Genomic DNA, 21,588 nt, shown 5'->3' with positions numbered 1-21,588 from the left:
TGTCACATAAGGGTCCCAACTGATAATGAAAGCTAACTTCTTTAAAAAGAGCACAAAAATTACATTAAGATACAACAGCTTTGCTGTTGTCTTAAAGGAAAAAGACCAGGCGGCATCATCAGCATCTGGTCCCCACAGATGATCTATGTGTACTAATGGATTTGTTAAATAATGGGGAACAGTTTTAAAGCATCACTGACAATTTCAGGTAGTTGTGGAAAGAAAATGAACCATCAAATAGTCAAGTTTATACTTTCATTTGATGTGTTGTAAAAAGGGGGAAGAAGGGATATAAAAAAAAAAAACTTTCTTTCTAGGTCTTCTGACATGCTTTTCCTATTACGCATTTTCCATTTTTGTGTTTCTCTCCTCTTTATTGTCAGGAAAGGCCACTTTCAGAGAGCCAGTTCAGTCCAGTATGATATCAACCTGGTAGAGACGAGCAGTACCAGTGCCCAACACAGTGAGTAAACTCAAAACAAATGCTTATTTTAAAACCCTAGATGAGACTGTTGTTGTTAGATGTAGGGATTTGTATTTAGATCTATCCAGAAAAAAAAGGTTGAGCCTAAACTTTTCTATGGGTTTTTTTTTTTTTTTGGCCAGGTACCCTTTTTCACATAAAAATGAATTTATTATCAGTATGACACAAATCACATTTTTTCCCAAAGAAAACAATGTTATCTCAATATATGAAATTCTGATGTAGCTCTAATGTGCTACACAGATATAAGGGACTGGTTCTCAGAAATATTTTGAAGTGAGCCAGCATATGGGGAGGAAGAAGAGTTTTACCTGTAAAGATCAGCAAATCTTTGGGAAACTTGTAGACAAATTGATGTTTTAAAATTGTCTTGAGACTTCTGGCCAAGATGGAGTAACAGGCACTGGATTTATTTCCTTCTACTTAAAACAACAAAAAATGGACAAAATATATGGAGCATTAAAATTTATGAAGACAAAATATATGAAGACATTGCTATCAGTCATCAAAGGAACCATGAGCCCTGAGAGATGGCAATAGACTAGGTAAGCCAATGATTGCCTTAGATTACTGCCTGGAGAGAATTTCCAGGCTTTTGTGCAAGGTGGGGGACCCCAGGCTGAGTTTGGCTGACTCTGAGTTGAGAAGATGGAGCTAAGAGTCCAAAAAGATCAAGGTGACTATATTGTACTGAGGAGAGTCCTGGAAAAAAGAGAGGTGTATGAAGAGAGAACTCCAGAGATCTTCAGTTCAAGTATTCAGCTGAGTACTAATCAGGGCATGTGTGGGAGGAAAATACTTGAGGTTGTGGAAAAAATCACCTGAAGGATTAGAGGTGCCCAGTATTCACACAGGGCCAGGAAAAGTGTCTGTGCCCACTGAGGCTGGAAACCTCATTATTCACGGGGCACGGGGTAGAGTACATAGAAAGGTGTTTCCCTGATAGTGGCGAATACTAGCCCTAGATTAAGCACTGCTCCAGTTCTGCCTAATAAACTGTAAAAGCATGAGCTGACAGAATCAAATTGTTTCCAAATAACTACATCCTAGATCAAAGCTCAACAATGCTGAAAAATATCTAGTACCCAACAGGTGAAATTAATAATGTTTCACATCCAATACAATTACCAACCTCCAAAGAAGCAGAAAATGTGCTCAAAATGAGAAATATTAAGAAACTGAAAGCCGGGCATGGTGGCTCATACCTGTAATCCCAACACTTTGGGAGGCTGAGGCAGATGGATCACTTGAGGTCAGGAGTTCAAGACCAGCCTGGCCAACATGGTGAAACCCCATCTCTACTAAAATACAAAAAAAAAAACCAATGGTGGGTGCCTGTAATCCCAGCTACTCAGGAGGCTGAGGCAGGAGAATAGCTTGAACCACAGAGGCGGAGGTTGCATTGAGCCAAGATTGCGCCACTGCACTCCAGCCTGGGCAACAGAGCAAGATTCCGTCTCAAAAAAAAAAAAAAAAAAAGAAATTGAAATTGATACAGACGCTTTAAATACCAGGCAAGCACAGTTACTATAAATGTATTACATAGATTCAAAAGTTAAGTAGGAACATGGAAGATATATTTTTTAAAGGACCCAAACCAAACTTCCAGAGATGAAAACTAGTGTCTGAGATCAAAAAAAAAAAAAAAACAAAAAACAAAAACTGGATGGTATTAACAGCAGATTACACACCATAGAAAATATTGGTGAACTTGAAGATATAGCAGTAGAACTAAGAAAAAAAGAAACGCAGAAAGAAAATTTTTTTAATGAAAAGAGCATCAGTGAACTGTGCGACAATTGCAGGTGGCATAATGTTGAGTCCCTGAAGGAGATAAGAGAGAGGAGGGAACAGAAGAAATAAGAGTCAAAAATTTTTGCAGATTTAATAAAAGCAATCAATTCACACATATAAAAATTTCAACAAAGGCCTGGCACTCTGGCTCACGCCTATAATCCCAGCATTCTGGGAGGCTGAGGCAGGAGGATCACTTGAACCGAAGAGTTTGAGACCAGCCTGGGAAACATAGTGAGACCTCATCTCTACAAAAAAGAACAAAATTAGCTGGACATGATGGTGCATATCTGTAGTCCCAGCTACTTGGGAGGTGGGAGAATTGCTTGAGCCCAGGAGGTCAAGGCTGCGGTGAGCCAAGATTGTCCCCTGCACTCCAGCCTGAGTGACAGAGTAGTAATACACCAAGACACATCATAATCAAATTGCTCAGAACCAGTGATAAAGTCTTAAAGGCAGCTAGAAAAAGACACATTACAGACAGAGAACAAAGCTAAGGATTTCAGCAGGCATTTTTCAGAAATAACACACCTTAAAAGAATGGAGCAACATCTGTAATGTATTTTAAAAAGTAAACCTATAATTCTACATCCAGCAAAAATATCTTTCAAACACAAGGCAAAATAGGCAAATCAATCTTGGAAAAGATGAACAAAGTTAGGAGACTCACACTTACTAATTTCTAAACTTACTATGAAGCTGCAGTAATCAAGGCAAAGTAGTGCTGGCATAAGGATAGACATATAGATGAATGGAATACAATTGAGAGTTCAGACATACCTTCTTACATTTATAGTAAATGCATTTTTTAAAGGGTGCCAGACAATTCAGTGGGGGGTAATAATAGTCTTTTCAACAAATGGTGCTGGAAAAACTGGATATCCACTCACAAAAGAATGGATTTAAACCCCTACATACCATATATAAAAATTAACTCAAAATGGATCAAAGATCTAAATATAAGAGCTAAAACCATATAACTCTTAGTAGAAAACATAGGTGTCAATCTTCCTGACCTTGGATTAGGCAACGGATTCTGAGTTATGATTCTAAAAGTACAAGCAACAAAAGAAAAAATACAAAAACTGGATTCATCAACATTAAAAACAAAAAACTTTTGTGCTTCCAAGGATACCCTCAAGAAAGTGAAAAGACAACCTACTTCTAAGAGAAAATTTTTTTAATCATACATATGAGACTTATACATATGATCTGAAATACATATATGTAGTTGAATATATAAACAATATTTACAACTTAATGAAGAAACAACTCATTTTAAAAATGAGCAAAGGATTGGAAAAGAGTTCTCCAAATAATATGTACAAATGACTAGTAATCTCATGAAAAGACAATCATCATTAGCCATCAGGAAATGACGATCAAAACCACAATGAAACCAAGTGTGGTGGCATACGTCTGTAGTCCCAGCTATTGGGAGGCCGCAGTGGAGGATCACTTGAGCCCAGGAGTTTGAGGCCAGCCTGGGTAACATAGCAAGACCCCATCTCTAAAGAAAAAAACTTTGAGGAGGGCGAAAAAAAAGAAAAAAAAGTCCATGAATGTTCGTAGCACATAGCAGCATTATTTATAATAGCCAAAAAGTAGAAATTAGTCAAATGTCCATCAGCTGATAAATGGATATATAAAATGTGTTATATTCCTACTATGGAATATTATTCAGCAGGAAATAGAAATTAAGTAGTAATATATGCTGCAACATGGATGGACTTTGAAAACAACATGCTGAAGTAAAGGAGCCAGTCATAAAGGAACACATATTTTATAACATTTATATGAAATGCCCAGAACAGGCAAATCTATAGAGACAGACAGTAGATTAATGTTTGCCTAGGACTGGAGGAAATGGGGGGATGTTGGGGAGTGATGGCTAAGGGATGTGGGCTTTCTTTTTGGGAATGAAAGTGTCATAAATTTGATTGTGCTGATGGATGTGCAACTCTGAATATACTAAAAGCCATTGAATTGTACAATTTAAATGAGTGAATTTTATGGTACGTGATTGTATCTCAAAACCATAAAAAATCAGTAACTAACTATTTAGAAAAAAATGAAGGCAAAATAGAGATTTTCCAGGCGTATGAAAGTTGGAAGAATTTATCATCACCAGAACCGCACTAAAGTAAATGTTAAAGGAAGTCCTTCAGGCAAAAGGACAATATCAGATGGAAATATGGATTTACATAAAGGGAGGAAGAGCACCGGAAATGACAACTATGTGGGTAAATATGTAAGATCTTTCTCGTATTATTTAAATCTCCTTAAGAAATAATTGACCATTTAATGAAATATCATAACAACATAGTATGGGACTTACAACATACATAAAAGCAAAATGTATAATAAGAAAATACAAAGATTGGGAGGGTAGCGAGGGAAATACCCCACTGTAAGGTTCTTAGGCTGAATGTCAAGCAGTACGTCATCACTTGAAGGGAAACTGTAATAAGTCAAAAGTGTATGCTAGAAACTCTAGAGCAACCTGTAAAAAGTCTAAGTCACCCAGTTAAGATAGAGATTGTAAAACTGGATAAAAATTAATGTGATATGCTATCTGCAAGAAATATACATTAAGTATAAAGACACAAATAAGTTAAAAGTAAAAGGATGAATAAAGATATGTCATGCTGGTGCAGGTGTGGTGTGGCTCATGCCTTGTAATCCCAGCACTTTGGGAGGCCAAGGGGGGCAGACCACTTGAGGTCAGGAGTTCAAGATCAGCCTGGCCAACATGGTGAAACGCTGTCTCTACTAAAAATACAAAAACTAGCTGGGCATGGTGGCAGGTGCCTGTAATCCCAGCTGTTAGGGAGGCTGAGGTAGGAGAACCGCTTGAACCTAGGAGGCAGAGGTTGCAGTGAGCTGAGATTGCACCACCACACTCCAGCCAGGGCAACAGAGTGAGATTCCGTCTCAAAAAAAAAAAAAAAAAAAAGAAAGAAAAAGAAAAAAAGAACCCACCCAGCTCTACCATTACTGTGATATCTGAGGCTGGAGAAAATAATGAAACTGTCCAGACTATCCTCAAGTTTACAGACAGTGAGAAATACCCAAATGAAGCTCCTTTTTATGAAACATTCTTGGAAAATCTAGAAGATAATGTCTCAGACATTTAAAAATTCTTAGCATTACAAGCTGAAGAAATCTTGGCATGGTGATGATCTTTAGTGACAGCTGTGCAAGAAAAATTAAATGAAATGGATAAAAAGCAAAGGGAGGAAGACATATATGTAGAATATAAAAAGAACTCTTTGAAATCAAGAATAAAAAGTCAATCCAATTAAAATTTGGGCAAGAAACAAAAAGAAGCAGAAGAAACCATAGAGCAATTATTCCATGGCATTCCTGTTTACAATTAAGCATTTCTTAAGTTGAGAAGCCGTGTTTGATACTGAACTCTTGGAAATCAAAAAGAACCAAATCAAAGAATAAGCAGGAAAAAATAAGTGGGAAACAGCTACTTGAAACAGATCCAAATCTTGACACATCTGATATCCAGTTCTTGGAGGATGCTGGAAACAATGTGGAGGTAATTGAGTCTTTGTTCCAGTAAATGGATGACCTGGAGCTGGGGGATGAGGAGGATGATCCAGACTCCAAACCTGCTGACCCAGAGAGAGACTCCACTGACCAGAGGGACTGTCCCCATCTGTAGAGAGGCTCGACTGCCACAGCATCCTGGCTATGCTCAGAGGGTTTTGATTTTCCTTTCCTTTTCTCCAAGAAGAAATTATTTTCAGGAGAATATTCTTCTGATAGATTTCATCATTGGACTTAATAAACTTATCTTAAAATTTCAAAAAAGTCCATTGTATTCCTATATATCAGTGACAATTAGATATGGAAATTTAAAAAAATGATTAATGATAGAATCTCAATGTATTAAGTACATAAGCATACATCAGACAAAAATATGAAAGGCCTATCCAGTGAAAACTAAAAAAAAAAAAAATTGCTGAGAGAAATGAAGACCTAAATAAATGGAGAGTTATATTTTGTTCATAGATTTGGAAGATTCAATATTGTAAGGTGTCAGTTCTCAAATTGACCTATATAGATGCAGTGCTATCCCAGACAAAATCCCAACAGGTGTTTTTGTAAAAATTGACAAGGTGGTTCTAAAATTCCCATGGAAACACAAAGGACCTAGAATAGAGAAAATAATTTTGAAAAAGAAGAACAAAGTTAGAAGCTTCATACTGGGCATCCAGATAGACCACAATTGATTTTTGACAAAGCTGCCAAGGCAATTCAATACAGAAAGGATAGTCATTCCAACAGATGATACTGGGGCAGTTTGGATATTCACATGCAAAAACATGAATTCAGACCCTTTCCCATGCACAAAAAAAACTCAAAATGGGTCTAAATATAAGAGCTAAAACTATAAAAACCTTAGAAGAAAACATAAGAGAAAGTCTTTGTGACATTGAATTAGGCAAAGATTTTTAGATACAATATAAAAAGCACAATCGATAAAAAATTTCATAAATTGGGCTTCATGTAAATTTAAAACTTTTGTGCTTCAAAGGACACCATTCTAAAAATGAAAAGGCAAGACACAAACTGGGACAAAATATTTGCAAATGGATATAAAAGATGGATAAAGGACATGTCTAGAATATATAAGGAACTTTTTCAACTCGATAATAAAAAGACAGCCCAATTAAAGTTTGGGCAAGATTTTTTTTTTTTTTTTTTGTCACCCAGGCTGGAGTGCAGTGGCATGACCTCAGCATACTGCAACCTCTGCCTCCTAGGTTCAATGGATTCTTGTGTCTCAGCCTCCCAAGTAGCTGGGACTACACACACGTGCCACTACGCCTGGCTAGTGTTTTGTATTTTTTGGTAGAGACGGGGTTTGGTGTTGGCCAGGCTGGTCTCGAACTTCTGGTCTCAAGTGATCCACCTGCCTTGGCCGCTCGGAATGGACACATGATCTTTTTTAGGGTAATGGATTTATTCTACAATGGGATTGTGGTGGTGATTGCACAATTCTGTAAATTTTAAAATTCATTGAATTGTAGACTTTTTTGTTTGAGACAGGGTCTCACTCTGTTGCCCAAGGCTCTAGCAGTGCAGGGACGTGATCATAGCTCACTGCAACCTTGAGCTCCTGCACTCAAGCAGTCCTCTTGCCTCAGCCTTCCAAGTATTTGAGACTACAGGTGTGCACCACTATGCCTGGCTAATTTTTACATTTTTTTTGTAGAGACAGGGTCTTGCTATGTTGCCCAGGCTAGTCTCGAACTCCTGGTTTCAAGCAGTCTTCCTGCCTGGGCTTCCAAAGTGCTGGGATTACAGGCATGAGCCACTGTGCTCAGCTGAATTACATACTTTAAAAAAGTAAATTTTGTAAGTTGTAAATTATACCTCAGTAAGTTGTTTTTAAAAGCCCGTTTTTCAGTAAGTGGTGCTGAGAAAACTGGATATCCACATGCTAAGGAATGAAGTTGGACGCTTACCTATCACCATATACAAAAATTAACTAGGGCCGGGCGCAGTGACTCATGCCTGTAATCCCAGCACTTTGGGAGGCCCAGGTGGGTGGATCACGAGGTCAGGAGTTCGAGACCAGCCTGGCCAGCATGGTGAAATCCCTTCTCTACTAAAAATACAAAACATTATCTGGGCATGGTGGCACGTGCCTGTGGTCCCAGCTACTCAGGAGGCTGAGGCAGGAGAATTGCTTGAACCCGGCAGGCGGAGGATGAAGTGAGCCGAGATCACGAGATTCCATCTCAAAAAATAAATAAATAAATAAATAAATAAATAAATAAAGTGGATCAAAGACCTAAACGTAAGAGCTAAAATTACTAAGAGAAGAAAACATAGGGGGAATGCTTCATGAAATTGGATTTGGCAATGATTGCTTTATACACCAAAAGCACAGGCAGCCAAAGAAAAGTTAGACAAATTGGACATCAAAATTTAAAATTTTGGTACATCAAAAGACACTATCAGCAGAGTGAAAAGGCAACCCATAGAATGGGAGAAAAGGTTCACAAATCATGTATCTGGTAAGGATTTGATATCCAGAATATATAAAGAACTTCTAAAACTCAACTACAACAAGTAGAAGAACCTAATTCAAAAACGGGCAAAGGATTTGAATAGACATTTCTCCAAAGAAGATACACAGATGGCCAATAAGCACATGAAAAAAGATACTCAACATCACAAATTATTGGGGAAATGCAGATCAAAACCACAATGAGGTACCACTTCCAACCTTTAGGATGGTGACTACTATTGATACAAACAAAAAACCAGAAACCATGTGTTGGTGAGAACACGTAGAAATTGGAACCCTTGTGCATTGTTGGTGGGAATGTAAAATGGTGCGACCACTTTAAGAAAACAATATGGCAAGTCCTCAAAAAAAAATTAAACAGAATTACCATATTATCTAGCAATTCCACTCCTGGGTATACATCTAAAAGAAATGAAAGAATGGACTCAAACAGATATTTGTATACCTACACTCATAGTGTTAATGGCTATTGTGAGACCTTGATTATTGTCTTTTCAGTTTAAAAGAGTTTAAACAAGAGACACAAAACAGAGATGCAGCATATAGCAATATTATTGCAAAGGAGAAAGAATATTTTGAAAGTTAGGTGCAGAATAGACAGGACACCCTGAGAGAGGATTCAGGGCAGGCTGCTCATAAGGATGAGACAGCAAAGACTGGCACTAGGGAGACTCCCTTTCTGGGAGTCTTAGATTATTACTCATGAGGAGGTGGGAAGAGCTGTTACTAGTAAGCATGTTTTGGCTGGTCCTCTGGGTGCACATGCCAGTAGCTGTACGTGTTTGTTCACACATCACATATCTCATTAGCATCTGAAATCTCTCCTCAGGGAAGTGTTTTTTACAGTTATAATGAGCAATGGGTCAGTCTGAGGACAAGTAAAATCAAAATGCACATGCTCCCTACAGGGAAATTCCCTACTGGAGATAGCTTTGCTTGAATGAGCTGGACTACAATGCGAATGCTGGACTTATTGTGTTGACAGCACGGTCGCCCCTGTAACCAAGAACATGGTTACTTCCTTGACTACCTCTCCTGCCTCAATAGCAGCATTACTTACAGTAGCCAAAAGGTGGAAACAACCCAAATATCCATCAGTGGATGAATAGATAAAATGTGGTATATACCTATAATGGAATATTATTTAGCTTTAAAAAGGAATGAAATTCTGATACATGCCACAACATAGGTGAATCCTGAAGACGTGCTAAGTGAAAAAGCCAGACACGAAAGGTAAGTATTGTGTGATTCCACGTATACAAGGCACCTAGAATAGGCAAATTCATTGAGACAGAAAGTAGAATGGTGGTCACCAGGGCTGTCAGGGGAGGAATAGGGAGTTACTGTTTAATGGGTAGAGTTTCAGTTTACGATGATGAAAAAGTTCTGGAGGGCCAGGCGCGGTGGCTCACGCCTGTAATCCCAGCACTTTGGGAGGCTGAGGCAGGCGGATCACGAGGTCAGGAGATCGAGACCATCCTGGCTAACATGATGAAACCCCGTCTCTACTAAAAATACAAAAAAAATTAGCCAGGCGTGGTGGTGGTCACCTGTAGTCCCAGCTACTTGGGAGGCTGAGGCAGGAAAATGGCGTGAACCCGGGAGGCGGAGCTTGCAGTGAGCTGAGATCGTGCCACTGCACTCCAGCCTGGGCAACAGAGCGAGACCTCGTCTCAAAAAAACAAAATCAAACAAAACAAACAAACAAAAAGTTCTGGAGATGGTGTGATGGTTGCACACAATGTAAATGTACAATAATAACCCCTCATAGGTGGTTTAGCTTTTAGCAATTTCAGTTACCCACAGTCAACTGTGGTCTGAAATATAAACGGAAAGTTCCAGAAATAATTCATGTTTTAAATTGCGCACCCTTCTAAGCAACATGATGAAATCTCCCGCTGACCTACTCAGGATGTGAATCATCTTTTTGCCCACCACATCCACACTGTATATGCCGCCCACCCATTAGCTACTTAGTAGCCATCTCATTATCAGAGCTCCTGTTGCACTATCACAGTGCTTGTGTTCAAATAACCCTTATTTTACTTAATAATGGCCCCAAAGTGCAAGAGTAGTGATGCTGTCATATTAATTGTTCTACTTTATTATTAGTTATTGCTAATCTTACTGTGTCCAATTTATAAACTTTATCATAGGTACAGGAAAAATAGTATATTTAGGTTTGGTGCTGTCTGTGATTTCAGGCATCCACTGGGGTCTTGGAATGTATCCCCCATGGAGAAGAGGGGACTACTGTACTTAATGCTACTGAACTTAAAAATGGTTAAAATGGTAAATTTTTTAAAGTATATTTCACAATAAAAAGTCAGTCAGCCTGAAAGAGATGCCATTATTAAATAATGCTATCAGTTGATGTGTTTTATGGTGCTCAGAATTATCACTTATCAGGAGGGATAATCTGTTCCCATACTTTACTCCTGTACATGAGTAAAAGCATGTCTTTTGTTTGTTAGGTTTGTAGATCTTTGCTATATTTGTAATGTCTGGAGCCACATTAATTTTTAAAGTGCTTGATGGTTAAATAACCATGAAGAAATTCTCAGAGAATGCAGGAGTTCAAGACCAGCCTGGCCAACATGGTGAAACCCTGTCTCTACTAAAAATACAAAAATGTAACAGCCTCCTGAGTAACAGGAGCTTGACTTTATAAAGACATACTTGTTAAAAAAAAAAGTATTAAAAAAAGTATTAAATTACTGTTTTTGTTTTTTTGTAAGAAAAAGACATCATAACAAAGGTTAAAAACAGGGGTAAGGTATTAGGCTCAGCTGACAAAATTAGTTCATTTGACCGTTTTTTCAAGGTTGAACAATCTCAGTCAATAACTGCAAGACCATAACTATAAGCAAATAACCACCACCCCCCCCAACACACACACAAAAGCCTTTTACTAAATGTGACAAGATATGTCATGAAAATAAAGTTAGATTCTCTGATGAGGAGAGCCGATTATGAAGACTGGGACTTGCTTAATAATGTTAGCTCATATTATGAAAATCATAGCATAAAGGTACATTATATTTTAAAAACTTATTAATGACCTTCCTTCACCAAGGACGTCCTCCTGCCACCACACCATCAAGCCTTACTTCATCGATAGGTTTATTCATGTTGCCTTGTGTGCTTCTGGAATGTAAGCCTCCCCGGGCAATCTTTCCAATTTATTCCTAGCATAAATCCACAGCCTGAAGTCTTAGCATGCATTTATATTGTTGTTAGACACCATCCCTACTGCAATAATGCCCTAATGCTGACAACACAACTCTCCAAATGGAAAGCAGTGTAACAGTATGATCATGCACACCACATGCCTATGTGTGCCAGGTACTATGGTTAATATTTCAAATATTTTAACTCCTATAAACCTTAACAACTGTATGGAGTAGGTGGTATTATTCTCACTCTACAATGAGAAAACTGAGGTTTAGGGAGGTTAAACCCATGTTTTTCTTACTGCACTTCCACAGATATGGGTGTTAGTCTCAGGGCTTGCTGGCTACAAAGGGAATTTTTGTCTCTAAATAGTCCCAATTAGCCACAGGTTTTATTAGTCCTTGTTTCCTTGGTATTTTCTTGCCATCTATTATTGTCATTGCTGTTACAGTGACTCACTCTAGCAATCTTTTCCCCTCAACCACCCTTTTCTAACTTGTATATCTGAGAGAGGTCACCAGGCTTGTTAGAACTTTGGGTAAGAAGCAGTGAGCAAAGACAGTGAGGGGCAGGGGGTGTGGGCAGGCATGCAGGGAACTTATATGTGAGACTTGAATGGGGAATCTGACATAACTCAGTGTTCTGAGGAGTCTTGTCAGGCTGCTGGAAATTTTTGATATTCTAGGTTAGTTTACCTCAACACATCCTATCACAAACAGAAGGGGTTGGCTTATATATGTGAAGAAGATAAGAGACATGTAGATAGGTGTGCGTAGTAAGAAACATTGCAATGGAGAAAGCATCTTAATTCTTAATTATTTTTCACAGGTCATGAAGAACACTGAAGAAACGTCAAAGTGAACCAAATCATTGTTTTTATTTTACAAAGGCAGAAAATGAAACACCACTAGGTAAAAGAATTAAAAATTTAATCCTTTATTTCTTAAATAAAACGCTTGTGTAACTCGTATCATGAACCATAATCCATTCTGCTGCAAGGTGTGTGTGCTTCTGTAATGTGCATCAGTCCATCGGCAACTGCTAAGTAGGGGGTGATACCAGTATAATTCGAAGTCACATTGGTTCAACATGACTCTCCCCAGAAAGCTGATGTGCTGAAGCAACCAGAGGCAAATGTTCACACACCTAGAGAGAAACCCTAAGGGATATATGAAGATCTTATGAAAAAGGATGAAAACCCTTTAAATGCAAGGAGTAGCTGGCTTAGTGGCTTCAAAACCACCTCATTCCTGCTGTTATCTGAGAAGCTGCAAGTACTGATGAAAAAACTAAGAAGACATTTCACCTGGCAATTAGAAAAAAGCACTGACTGATAGATACCTCTGTATCATTCTTTCAATATTGATGAAAATGCTTTCTACTAGAAGTGACTGATTTCAAGGATCTGTCTCTCAAAGGAAGAAACAAAAACCCAAAATTTTGACTGCAAAAGATTGACTAATTCTAGGTGCAAGTAACTGGAAATTTAGGATTGTTATTGTACTACACAGGTCACAAAGTTCCAAACCTATTTCCCTTGTAATTTTTAGTGCATGATTTTTCAGAATGCAGTTTCTATCTTTTTAGGTGCAACATTAAGAACTGATTAGGTCAGAACAATTTAGTTTCTCCAGTTTTTTCTACCTAAGTTACATGGGGGAAAAAAAAGCAATAGTAACTTTAAGGAAGTATGAAAATAAAGTCTTGGAGCAGTGGAAAGGTCTGGGGCTGGTAAATGGCTTAGGCAGAAGGGCATGCACCGGCCAAACCTAACAGCCCATCTCTGAACTATGTCCTCATCAAGGCTGGGATGCACGCTGGCTTCTCTACACAGTCTGGCCCAGTGTAAGTGCTGTGAATTCAGTGTGTCACTAGTGTCACCAATTCATTCATCACCCATCGTTCATTCATTTCACAAACACGAGGGTAAGACATTGAGACAGAGTACACAAAATGAAAAGCTCTCACATAATTTTAATAGACTTTGTTGTTAGAAGTTTTAGATTTTCAGAAAAACTGAGCAGATAGTACAGAGTTCCCCTATGCTTCCCCCCCCACCCCAGGCCTTTATTATTAACATCTTGCACTACTGTGGTATATTTGTTTAACCAATATTGACACATTTTTACTTTACTTTTTGAGACAAAGTCTCACTTTGTCACCCAGGCTAGCTGAAGCCTATAATTTACATGAAGGGTCCTCTTTTTGTTGTATGTCTTTACGGATTTTGACCAATATATAATGTCATGTATCCACTATTATAGTATTGTATACAGTAGTTTCACCACCCTAAAAATCTCTACTCCATGTATTTACCCCTCCCTCTCTCCCACTGAACCTCTGGCAACCAGTCTTTACTAACTTTGCTTTCTCCAGAATGTCATATATTTGAAGTCATGTAGTATGTAGCCTTTCAGACTAACTTCTTTCACTTAGCAATATACACTTAAAGTTCCTCTATGTCTTGTGACTAAATACCCCACCCCACCCCCCTTTAAAAAAAAAAAAAAAAAAAAAGCTAGGCCATATTTTTTTTTTTTTTTTTTTTGGTGGTTTAAAAATTTACTGTGGCAAAACGTACGTAAGATTTAAATTTTAACCATTTTGAAGTTACAGTTTAAAGGCATTAAATACATTCGTTGTATGTACCAGTCACCACTATGCACCTCCGGAACTTTTTCATGATCCCACACTAATCTCTGTGCCCCTTAAACAATAAATTCCCATTCCCTCCTGCCCCCTGTGACAAAACGTAATCTTTGTTCTACTTTGTCTCTATGAATCTCACTAGTCTAGGTACCTCACATCAGTGGATTCATACATTATTGTCCTTTTGTGATTTACTTAATGTCTGAAAGGTTCATCCATGATGTAGTATGTATAAGAATTTCCTTTTTATGGCTGAATAATATTCCATTGTATGGATATAACACATTTTGTCTATCCATTCATCTGTTGGGTATTTGGGTTGTTTCTACCTTTTGACTACTGTGAATAATGCTGCAGTGAACACTGGTATACAAATATACCCTCAAGCCTCCGCTTTCAATTATTTTATGTATATACCCAGAAATGCAATTGCTGAATCAAATGACAATTCTATATTTAATTGGAAAATCACCATACTGTTTTCTACAGCAGCTGCATACCACTATATTTCCATCAGTAATAAGAGTTCCAATTTCTCCACATCCTTGCCAACACTTGTGTGGTTTTTTTTAATTTTAATAAGAGCTATCCTAGTGGGTATGAAGTGGTATCTCAATGTGGTTTTGATTTGCATTTCCTTACTGTTTAGTGATGCTAAGCATTTTTTCATGTGCTCACTGGCTATCTGCATGTCCTCTCTGGAGATCTATCCAAATCCTTTGCCATTTTTTAAATCAGGTTTTTACATTGTTGTTGCATTTTGGGAGTTTTGTATGTATTCTGGATGTTTAATCCTTATTAGGTACGTGAACTGCATATTATTTCCTCCCACTCCATAGGTAATCTTTTTACTCTGTTGATAGTGTTCTTTGATGTACAAAATTTTAATTTTAATGAAGTATAATTTGCCTATTTTTTCTTTTGTTGTCTGTGAATTTGGTGTCATATCCAAGAAACCACTGCCACATCCTAAGAGTTTTATGGTTTTAGCTCTCACATTTAGGTCTTTGGTCCATTTTGAGTTAATTTTTGCAAATGAGTGAGGTTGCAACTTTGTTAGTTAGCCATGTGGTTATCCAGCTTTCCCATCATTATTTGTTGAAAAAACTATCCTTTGAATAGCCTTGGCACCCTTGTCAAAAATCATTTACCTACATATGAGAGGGTTTATTTCTAGGTTCTCCAGTCTATCCCATTGGTCTATCTGTCTGCCTTTATGCCAGAATCACATTGTTTTGATTACTGTAGCATTATAGTAAGTTTTAAACTCTGCAGGTTTAAGTCCTCCAATTTGTTCTTCTTTCTCAAGACTGATTTGGCTATTTGGGATCCCTTCAGATTCCACATGAAATTCAGGATGGGTTTTTCTATTTCTGCAAAAAAAAAAAAAAAAAAAAAAAAAAAATCCTAGGATTCTGATAGAGACTGTAGTGAATCTGTACATCACTTTGAATAGTACTGACATATTAACATTATTTTCCAATCCATGAACATGAGATGTATTTCCGTTTATTTTTATCTTTATTGAAGCAATGTTTTGTAGTTTTCATTGTACAAGCCATTTATCACCTTGGGTAAGCTAATTTCTGTGCATTTTATTCTTTTTGAGGCTATGGTAAATGGGACTGTTCTTGTAATTTCCTTCTCAGGTTGTTCATTGTTAGTGTATAGGAATGCAACTGATTTTTGTGGGTTGACTTTGTATCCTGCTACCTTACTGAATTAAGTTATTTTTTTTTTTTTGGTGTGGAATCTTTCGGGTTGTCTAAAGATCATATCATTTGTGAACATATAGGATTTTACTTCTTACTTTCCAACTTAGATGTCTTTTCTTTTTCTAGCTCAGGCTAGAACTCCTAGTACTGTGTTGAATAGGAATGGTGAAATGAGCATTGTCTTGATCTTAGAGGAAAAGCTTTCACCACTAAGTATGGTGTCTACCGTGGGCTTTTCATATCTGGCTTTTATTATGTTGAGGTAGTTTCCTCTTATCCCTCATTTGTTGAGTGTTTTTAATCACAAGAGGCTGCTGGATTTTGTCAAATGCTTCGTCTGCATCAATTGAGATGATCATCTGGTTCTCGCTTCATTCTGTTAATGTAGTATATTATATTGATTTTTGTATGTTGAACAATCCTTGCATTCCAGGAATTCATTCCATTTGGTCGTGGTGTACAATCCTTTTAATATGCTGCTAAATTCAGTTTCCTAGTATTGACAATTGTTGAATCAGTGATCATAAGGAATAACTGGTCTGTAATCTTTTCTTGTAGTATTTTTGTCTGGCTTCAGCATCAGAATGAATTAGGCAGCGTCCTTCCTCTTCAATTTTTGGGAAAAGTTAGAAGGGATTGGGGTTATTTCTTCTTATTTGGTAGAATTCACAAATGAAAACCATCAGGCCCAGTGCTTTTTTTCCAGGAGAATTTTGATTACTAATTCAATTACCTTACTGGTTATAGTTCTATTCAGATTTTTAAATTTTTTTCATAGTTCAGCAGTAGTAGGTTTTGCATTTCTAGGATTTTGACCATTTCATCTAGATTGTCGAAGGTATTCTTCTATAACCCTTTTCATTTTTCTAGAATCTAGAGTGCTGTTCCCATTTTCATTTATTTTAGCAATTGAGTCTTCCTTTTTTTCTTAGTCTATCTAGGCATAGGCTTTCCAACTTTATGGTCTTTTAAAGAACTTGTAGTTTCACTGATTTTTCTCTAGTGTTTCTAATCTTTATTCAATTTATTATATCTGTTCTATATTATTTCCTTCCATCTGCTAGCTTTGGATTTAGTATGTTTTTCCCCCTCAAGCTGCAAAGTCAGGTTGTTGACATGAGGTGTTTTTTGTTTTTTAATGTAAGCATTTATGTCTATAAATTTCCCTTTTAGCAGTGCTTTCACTACATCCTATAAATTTTGGTATGTTGCATTTTTCTCTTCTTTTTAATTTCCCTTGTGATTTCTTCTTTGACCCATTGGTTGAGTGTTTTGTTTAATTTCCACAAGTTTGTGAATTTTCCAATTTTCCTTTTGTTACTGATTTCTAACTACATCCTGTTGTGGTTCAAAAATGCACCATATCTTCTTCACTTCTTTGTGCGTGATATGTATCTTCTTCACTTCTTTGTGTGTGATATGTATCTTTTAAAACTATGGAGGCTTGATTTGTTGTTTCTGCTTTCAATGATCCCATCTCAAGTTTGCTGATTCTTTCTTCTACCTGCTTATATCTGCTGCTGAAGCCCTGTAGTGAAAATTTCATTTATTATACTTTTCTCCTCCAGAATTTTTTTATAATGCCTATCTCTGTTGATATTCTGATTTTGTTCATTTATCATTTTCCTGATTTCTTTAATTCTTTGTTCATGTTTTCCTTTAGTTCTTTGGGCATATTTGAGTTAAAGTATATGTCTAGCTTAATGTCCTTCATTAGGACAAGGTCAATTAATTTTGATCTTTTGAATGCGCATTATTTTCCTGTTCCTTTGTATGGTTTGTGATTTTTTTCCTTGAGAGTTGGATATTCACTATTATAATATGGTAACTCTAGGTATGAGATTCCTTTCCCCACGGTTTTCTGGTTCATTGTTTTTTTATTTTTAAAAGCTGTCATCCATTTGTTTTGAGAGTTTTCCAAATTATTTCTATAAAAGACTATTCCTTCTGTGTGTGATCACTGAAGTCTCTCTTCCTTTTATGTCATGTTCAGCTATTTTGACATAAATTCCCTTGAATGCTAGGAGCAATCCTAGATTTTACAAATCAGCTTTGTCCCAGGTAATCCTTCAATACTTACTTTGGCCTGCTTTTGGGCTTAGGGACCAGACCAAGGTGAAAGCTTGGGTCTTAGAACTTTCCGGGCAAGTGTTTTCCCTGAGCATGCATGTCGCATTTTAAATCCCCCCTGTATATGTAACTGTTCTTAATTTCCCAAAGTCTTACCCCAGATTCTCCTCTGGGCCTTAGTTGTTCTATTTTATGTTTACACCCATAACCTCTTGCCCCATGCACCTGTGGTTCTTTGCAGCTTTTGTAAGCAGTGCCCACCCTACCAGTTAGGCAAAACAAAGATGTGACCTTGTGTCAGTCCTTCAGGTATCCCCAGACAGGTTAGAAAAAAATGTACACAGTAATTTGCAAAAAAGGTCTAGCATGTTTTCTCCAGCTCAAGGGAGGGGACTGGGCTTCTGCTGCTTTAAGACTGCCACAATGTAGGGAGAGGTTCGGGCAAGAGCCACTAAAAAGTCACAAAATTTTCCTACCATTCTGCAGATGATTGGGCATTCTTTTGGTTGCTGTAAACCTTTGACTGTTTTCCAAAGCTCTAACAAAGTTCGTTCAGACAGTTGCTTTTTTTTTTTTTTTTTTTTTTTTTTGAGACAGAGTCTTGCTCCATTGCCCAGGCTGGAGTGCAGTGGCACGATCTCGGCTCACTGCAAGCTCCACCTCCCAGGTTCACACCATTCTCCTGCCTCAGCCTCCCAAGTAGCTAGGACTACAGGTGCCCGCCACCATGCCCAGCTAATTTTTTGTACTTTCAGTAGAGATGGGGTTTCACTGTGTTAGCCAGGATGGTCTCGATCTCCTGACCTCGTGATCTGCCCATCTCGGCCTCCCAAAGTGCTGGAATTACAGGCGTGAGCCACCACGCCCGGCCTCTTTTTTTTTTAATGTTTTGATAGGCAAACAAAAGCTTGCAGCTTCCTAGTCCACCCACTTTGCTGATGTCGCTGGGGTCAATTATGTTTTATTCCTCCCTATAATTTTATTACAAGACCTTGAATAGAGTATGTTTATTAAGTATAGTGATTAAATTTTAGTCATAATTAGAAAAATGTCAATGGTCTCAAAATTCTCCTCAATCTGATAATTTGCATTTAAAAGCAACATTAATAAATATATTTTCTTTCAATGTCTTCTAAATTAATCAATCTTCCCTGTTTTTACTGGCTAACAGTCACTATATAGCAAAAACTTTTATAAATCTGTTTTAAGAAATGAAAGTTTCCGGCTGGGCACGGTGGCTCACGCCTGTAATCCCAGCACTTTGGGAGGCTGAGGCAGGCAGATCACCTGAGGTTGGAGTCTGAGGCCAGCCTGACCAACACAGAGAAACCCCATCTCTACTAAAAATACAAAATTAGCCAGGCATGGTGGCGCATGCCTGTAATCCCAGCTACTAGGGAGGCTGAGGCAGCAGAATCACTTGAACCCAGGAGGTGGAGGTTGCAATGAGTCGAGATTGTGCCATTATACTCCAGCCTGGGCAACAAGAGCGAAACTCTCTCAAAAAAAAAAAAAAAAGTTTCCATACCAAAATATTAAGTGATACTTATTGGCTTCTGCCAGTTTCCTACTTTGTAGTAGCACATGTTCTTGTAACCTGTCTTCAGTTGTGGCATAGGGTAGAAGTTAAATATATAAAACAAAAATAACATATTTTGCAAATATTTGATTATTCTTCCCTACATAGGGTCAATATTAAAGTAACTTTCTGGTACCACGTTCTTTATATCGTATTCACTTTGTTCATTTAACAAGGATATTATTACTAATGCTTATTTTATTATTTTAGGATTTTCATTAAGCCAACTCATACCCAGTTTCTACAAATGAAAATCAAGTCAATCATCTAAAATTTCATGATTTCTTCCCATCAAGAGGATCTGGAGTCTTCTGTTCCCATTAAAACTGAATTTATGGCAGTGCAAACCTGGGCCAGACTGGGTATAAAATGACAAAAGCATGTTTATATTCTTAAAAATTTCTGCAGATTGCATAGAAAGTTCTCAGATTCGTAAAAGTTTATTTCTATTGTAATTCTTTGCATGTTCACTTTGTTAAATTTGCAATATAAACCAGTTGCACGTCTTTGCTATCTGGCCTCGTAGGTTGAGGGTTAGGGTTTGCTTTAAGCAAAACTGAGATAACTGTAATGTGAACTGGCCTACTAGATTGCCCACTTTTATCAGTCTGCAAGGGTGGATCTATTTCTAGGTCTTAATTTCAAGGTTTACTTTCCCTCTTCCTTAGATTTTACTTGGATCAAAGGGCATGGAAATATATTCCTTGCTTAAGCCTTATACAAAGGAAACTAGCCCCAGAAATTATTTTGCTTTGAAAGTATGTAGATGAAATAAGTATTTTTAAATGTCTTGATTAAATAAAGTATTCTATGATCTGATCGTCAGCTCAGTATGTAGGCTAATGGTACACCTTTACTTCTCTTTTTTATGCTCACATTTTTTTTCATGTGATCATTTTCAGTTTCACAGAGGACTACAATGATTGTCATCTCTAGGAATTTAGTTTGTTTTTAGCTAATACTCCTTTAATGCTTCTAAGACAAGCCTTTCAAAATTGTAATAAATGAGTTACACAGATTTAACTTTGGTTAAATTACTATTTCCCTTCCTCACAGGACTTCAGGGCCTCTGAGAGGCAGGGAGGATGACTTTTGTTCTTATCAATACTAGTATTGTTTCTATTAGGTCAACTTTTCCCTTTTTACTTTGCACTAAGGTTACAACCATGTGACTAAATGATTTTACTGTTCATAACAAGCTCCAAAGGCTCAGCTATAAAAAGGAATGCTTTAACAACATCAAATATTGTATGAAATTACCCTGTATCAGACTCTTTGAGAAGCAGCAAAACATTTTATATGAGTATTAATTTGTTTAAAATAATCCATTCAATTCTAAGGCTCATTTTGTTCATATTTTCAGTTTTAAAAATCCCTTTTCCTCTACTATTCAACTAATTCTGGTTAATATCAGGGACAATAAAGTTTAAAAAATATTTGCCTTATGGGCTATATGAGCACATTCAAGGACTAAAATTTTGAGGTATTTTGATAATAGCTAAATAGCAAGAGCTAAATATAAATATTCATAGATGAAAAGTTTTGACAAATTTTTCTTTGGACTTGCCTCAGGAACTAGGATTTAGAATAACCATAAATTAAAGGACTCTTCCAAGCATTTTTATCATACATATAAAAAAATATATATATAAATAGCAAGAGAAAAATATTTTCAGTTTTAAAAAAAGGATAAAAGTGACAAAAAAGGAAAAGCAGGAATAATGCTAATACATTTGGTTTTACTTACCTTGCAAGTGTTCTACTGTCCTGTTAGAACAAACCACTGACTGTTACAAAAGTAACATTAGTTACATCATACTGTATTAGATGGAATATGCTAATTTCTCTCTTGTAAAACAGTCTGGAGGTGGACAGTCCACGCCACTTATGGTGTTTCTTCAATGAGGTCGTACAGGGACCAGGATCTTTCTGTTGTTTTTCTTCTACAATGGTGTGTTGCCTCCTCTTCAGGGTCCAAGATGGCTCACTACCAGATCCACATTCCAAGCAACAGGATGGAGAAAGGGGCAAATAAATGGTCATGCCATTTTAAGGACACAAAAAATCG

At 37.2% G+C, this 21,588-nt stretch overlaps 1 protein-coding gene across 6 annotated transcripts in view; it reads left to right on the top strand.

The window, feature by feature from the left end:
• Window positions 1-20,538, top strand: part of NRG4 (neuregulin 4) — a 123,504-nt gene extending 102,966 nt beyond the window's left edge. For 2 of the 6 annotated variants that reach the window (XM_063596810.1, XM_055098561.2), the window contains exons 8-10: window positions 384-463; window positions 10,538-10,625; window positions 12,336-12,415. In XM_063596810.1, the coding sequence (XP_063452880.1) occupies window positions 384-463; window positions 10,538-10,596 (139 nt within the window). In that variant the 3' untranslated portion in view covers window positions 10,597-10,625; window positions 12,336-12,415. Of the gene's footprint in view, window positions 1-383; window positions 464-10,537; window positions 10,626-12,335; window positions 12,419-12,610; window positions 12,749-19,730 lie in introns of those variants that run through there. The other 4 variants (XM_055098563.2, XM_055098562.2, XM_055098560.2 and 1 more) reach the window with 4 other exon arrangements.
• Window positions 20,539-21,588: the final 1,050 nt, after the last annotated feature.

Source organism: Pan paniscus, chromosome 16 (genome assembly GCF_029289425.2).
Source record: "Pan paniscus chromosome 16, NHGRI_mPanPan1-v2.0_pri, whole genome shotgun sequence".
NCBI lineage: Eukaryota > Metazoa > Chordata > Mammalia > Primates > Hominidae > Pan > Pan paniscus.
This window is presented reverse-complemented; position numbering and strand designations above follow the sequence as displayed.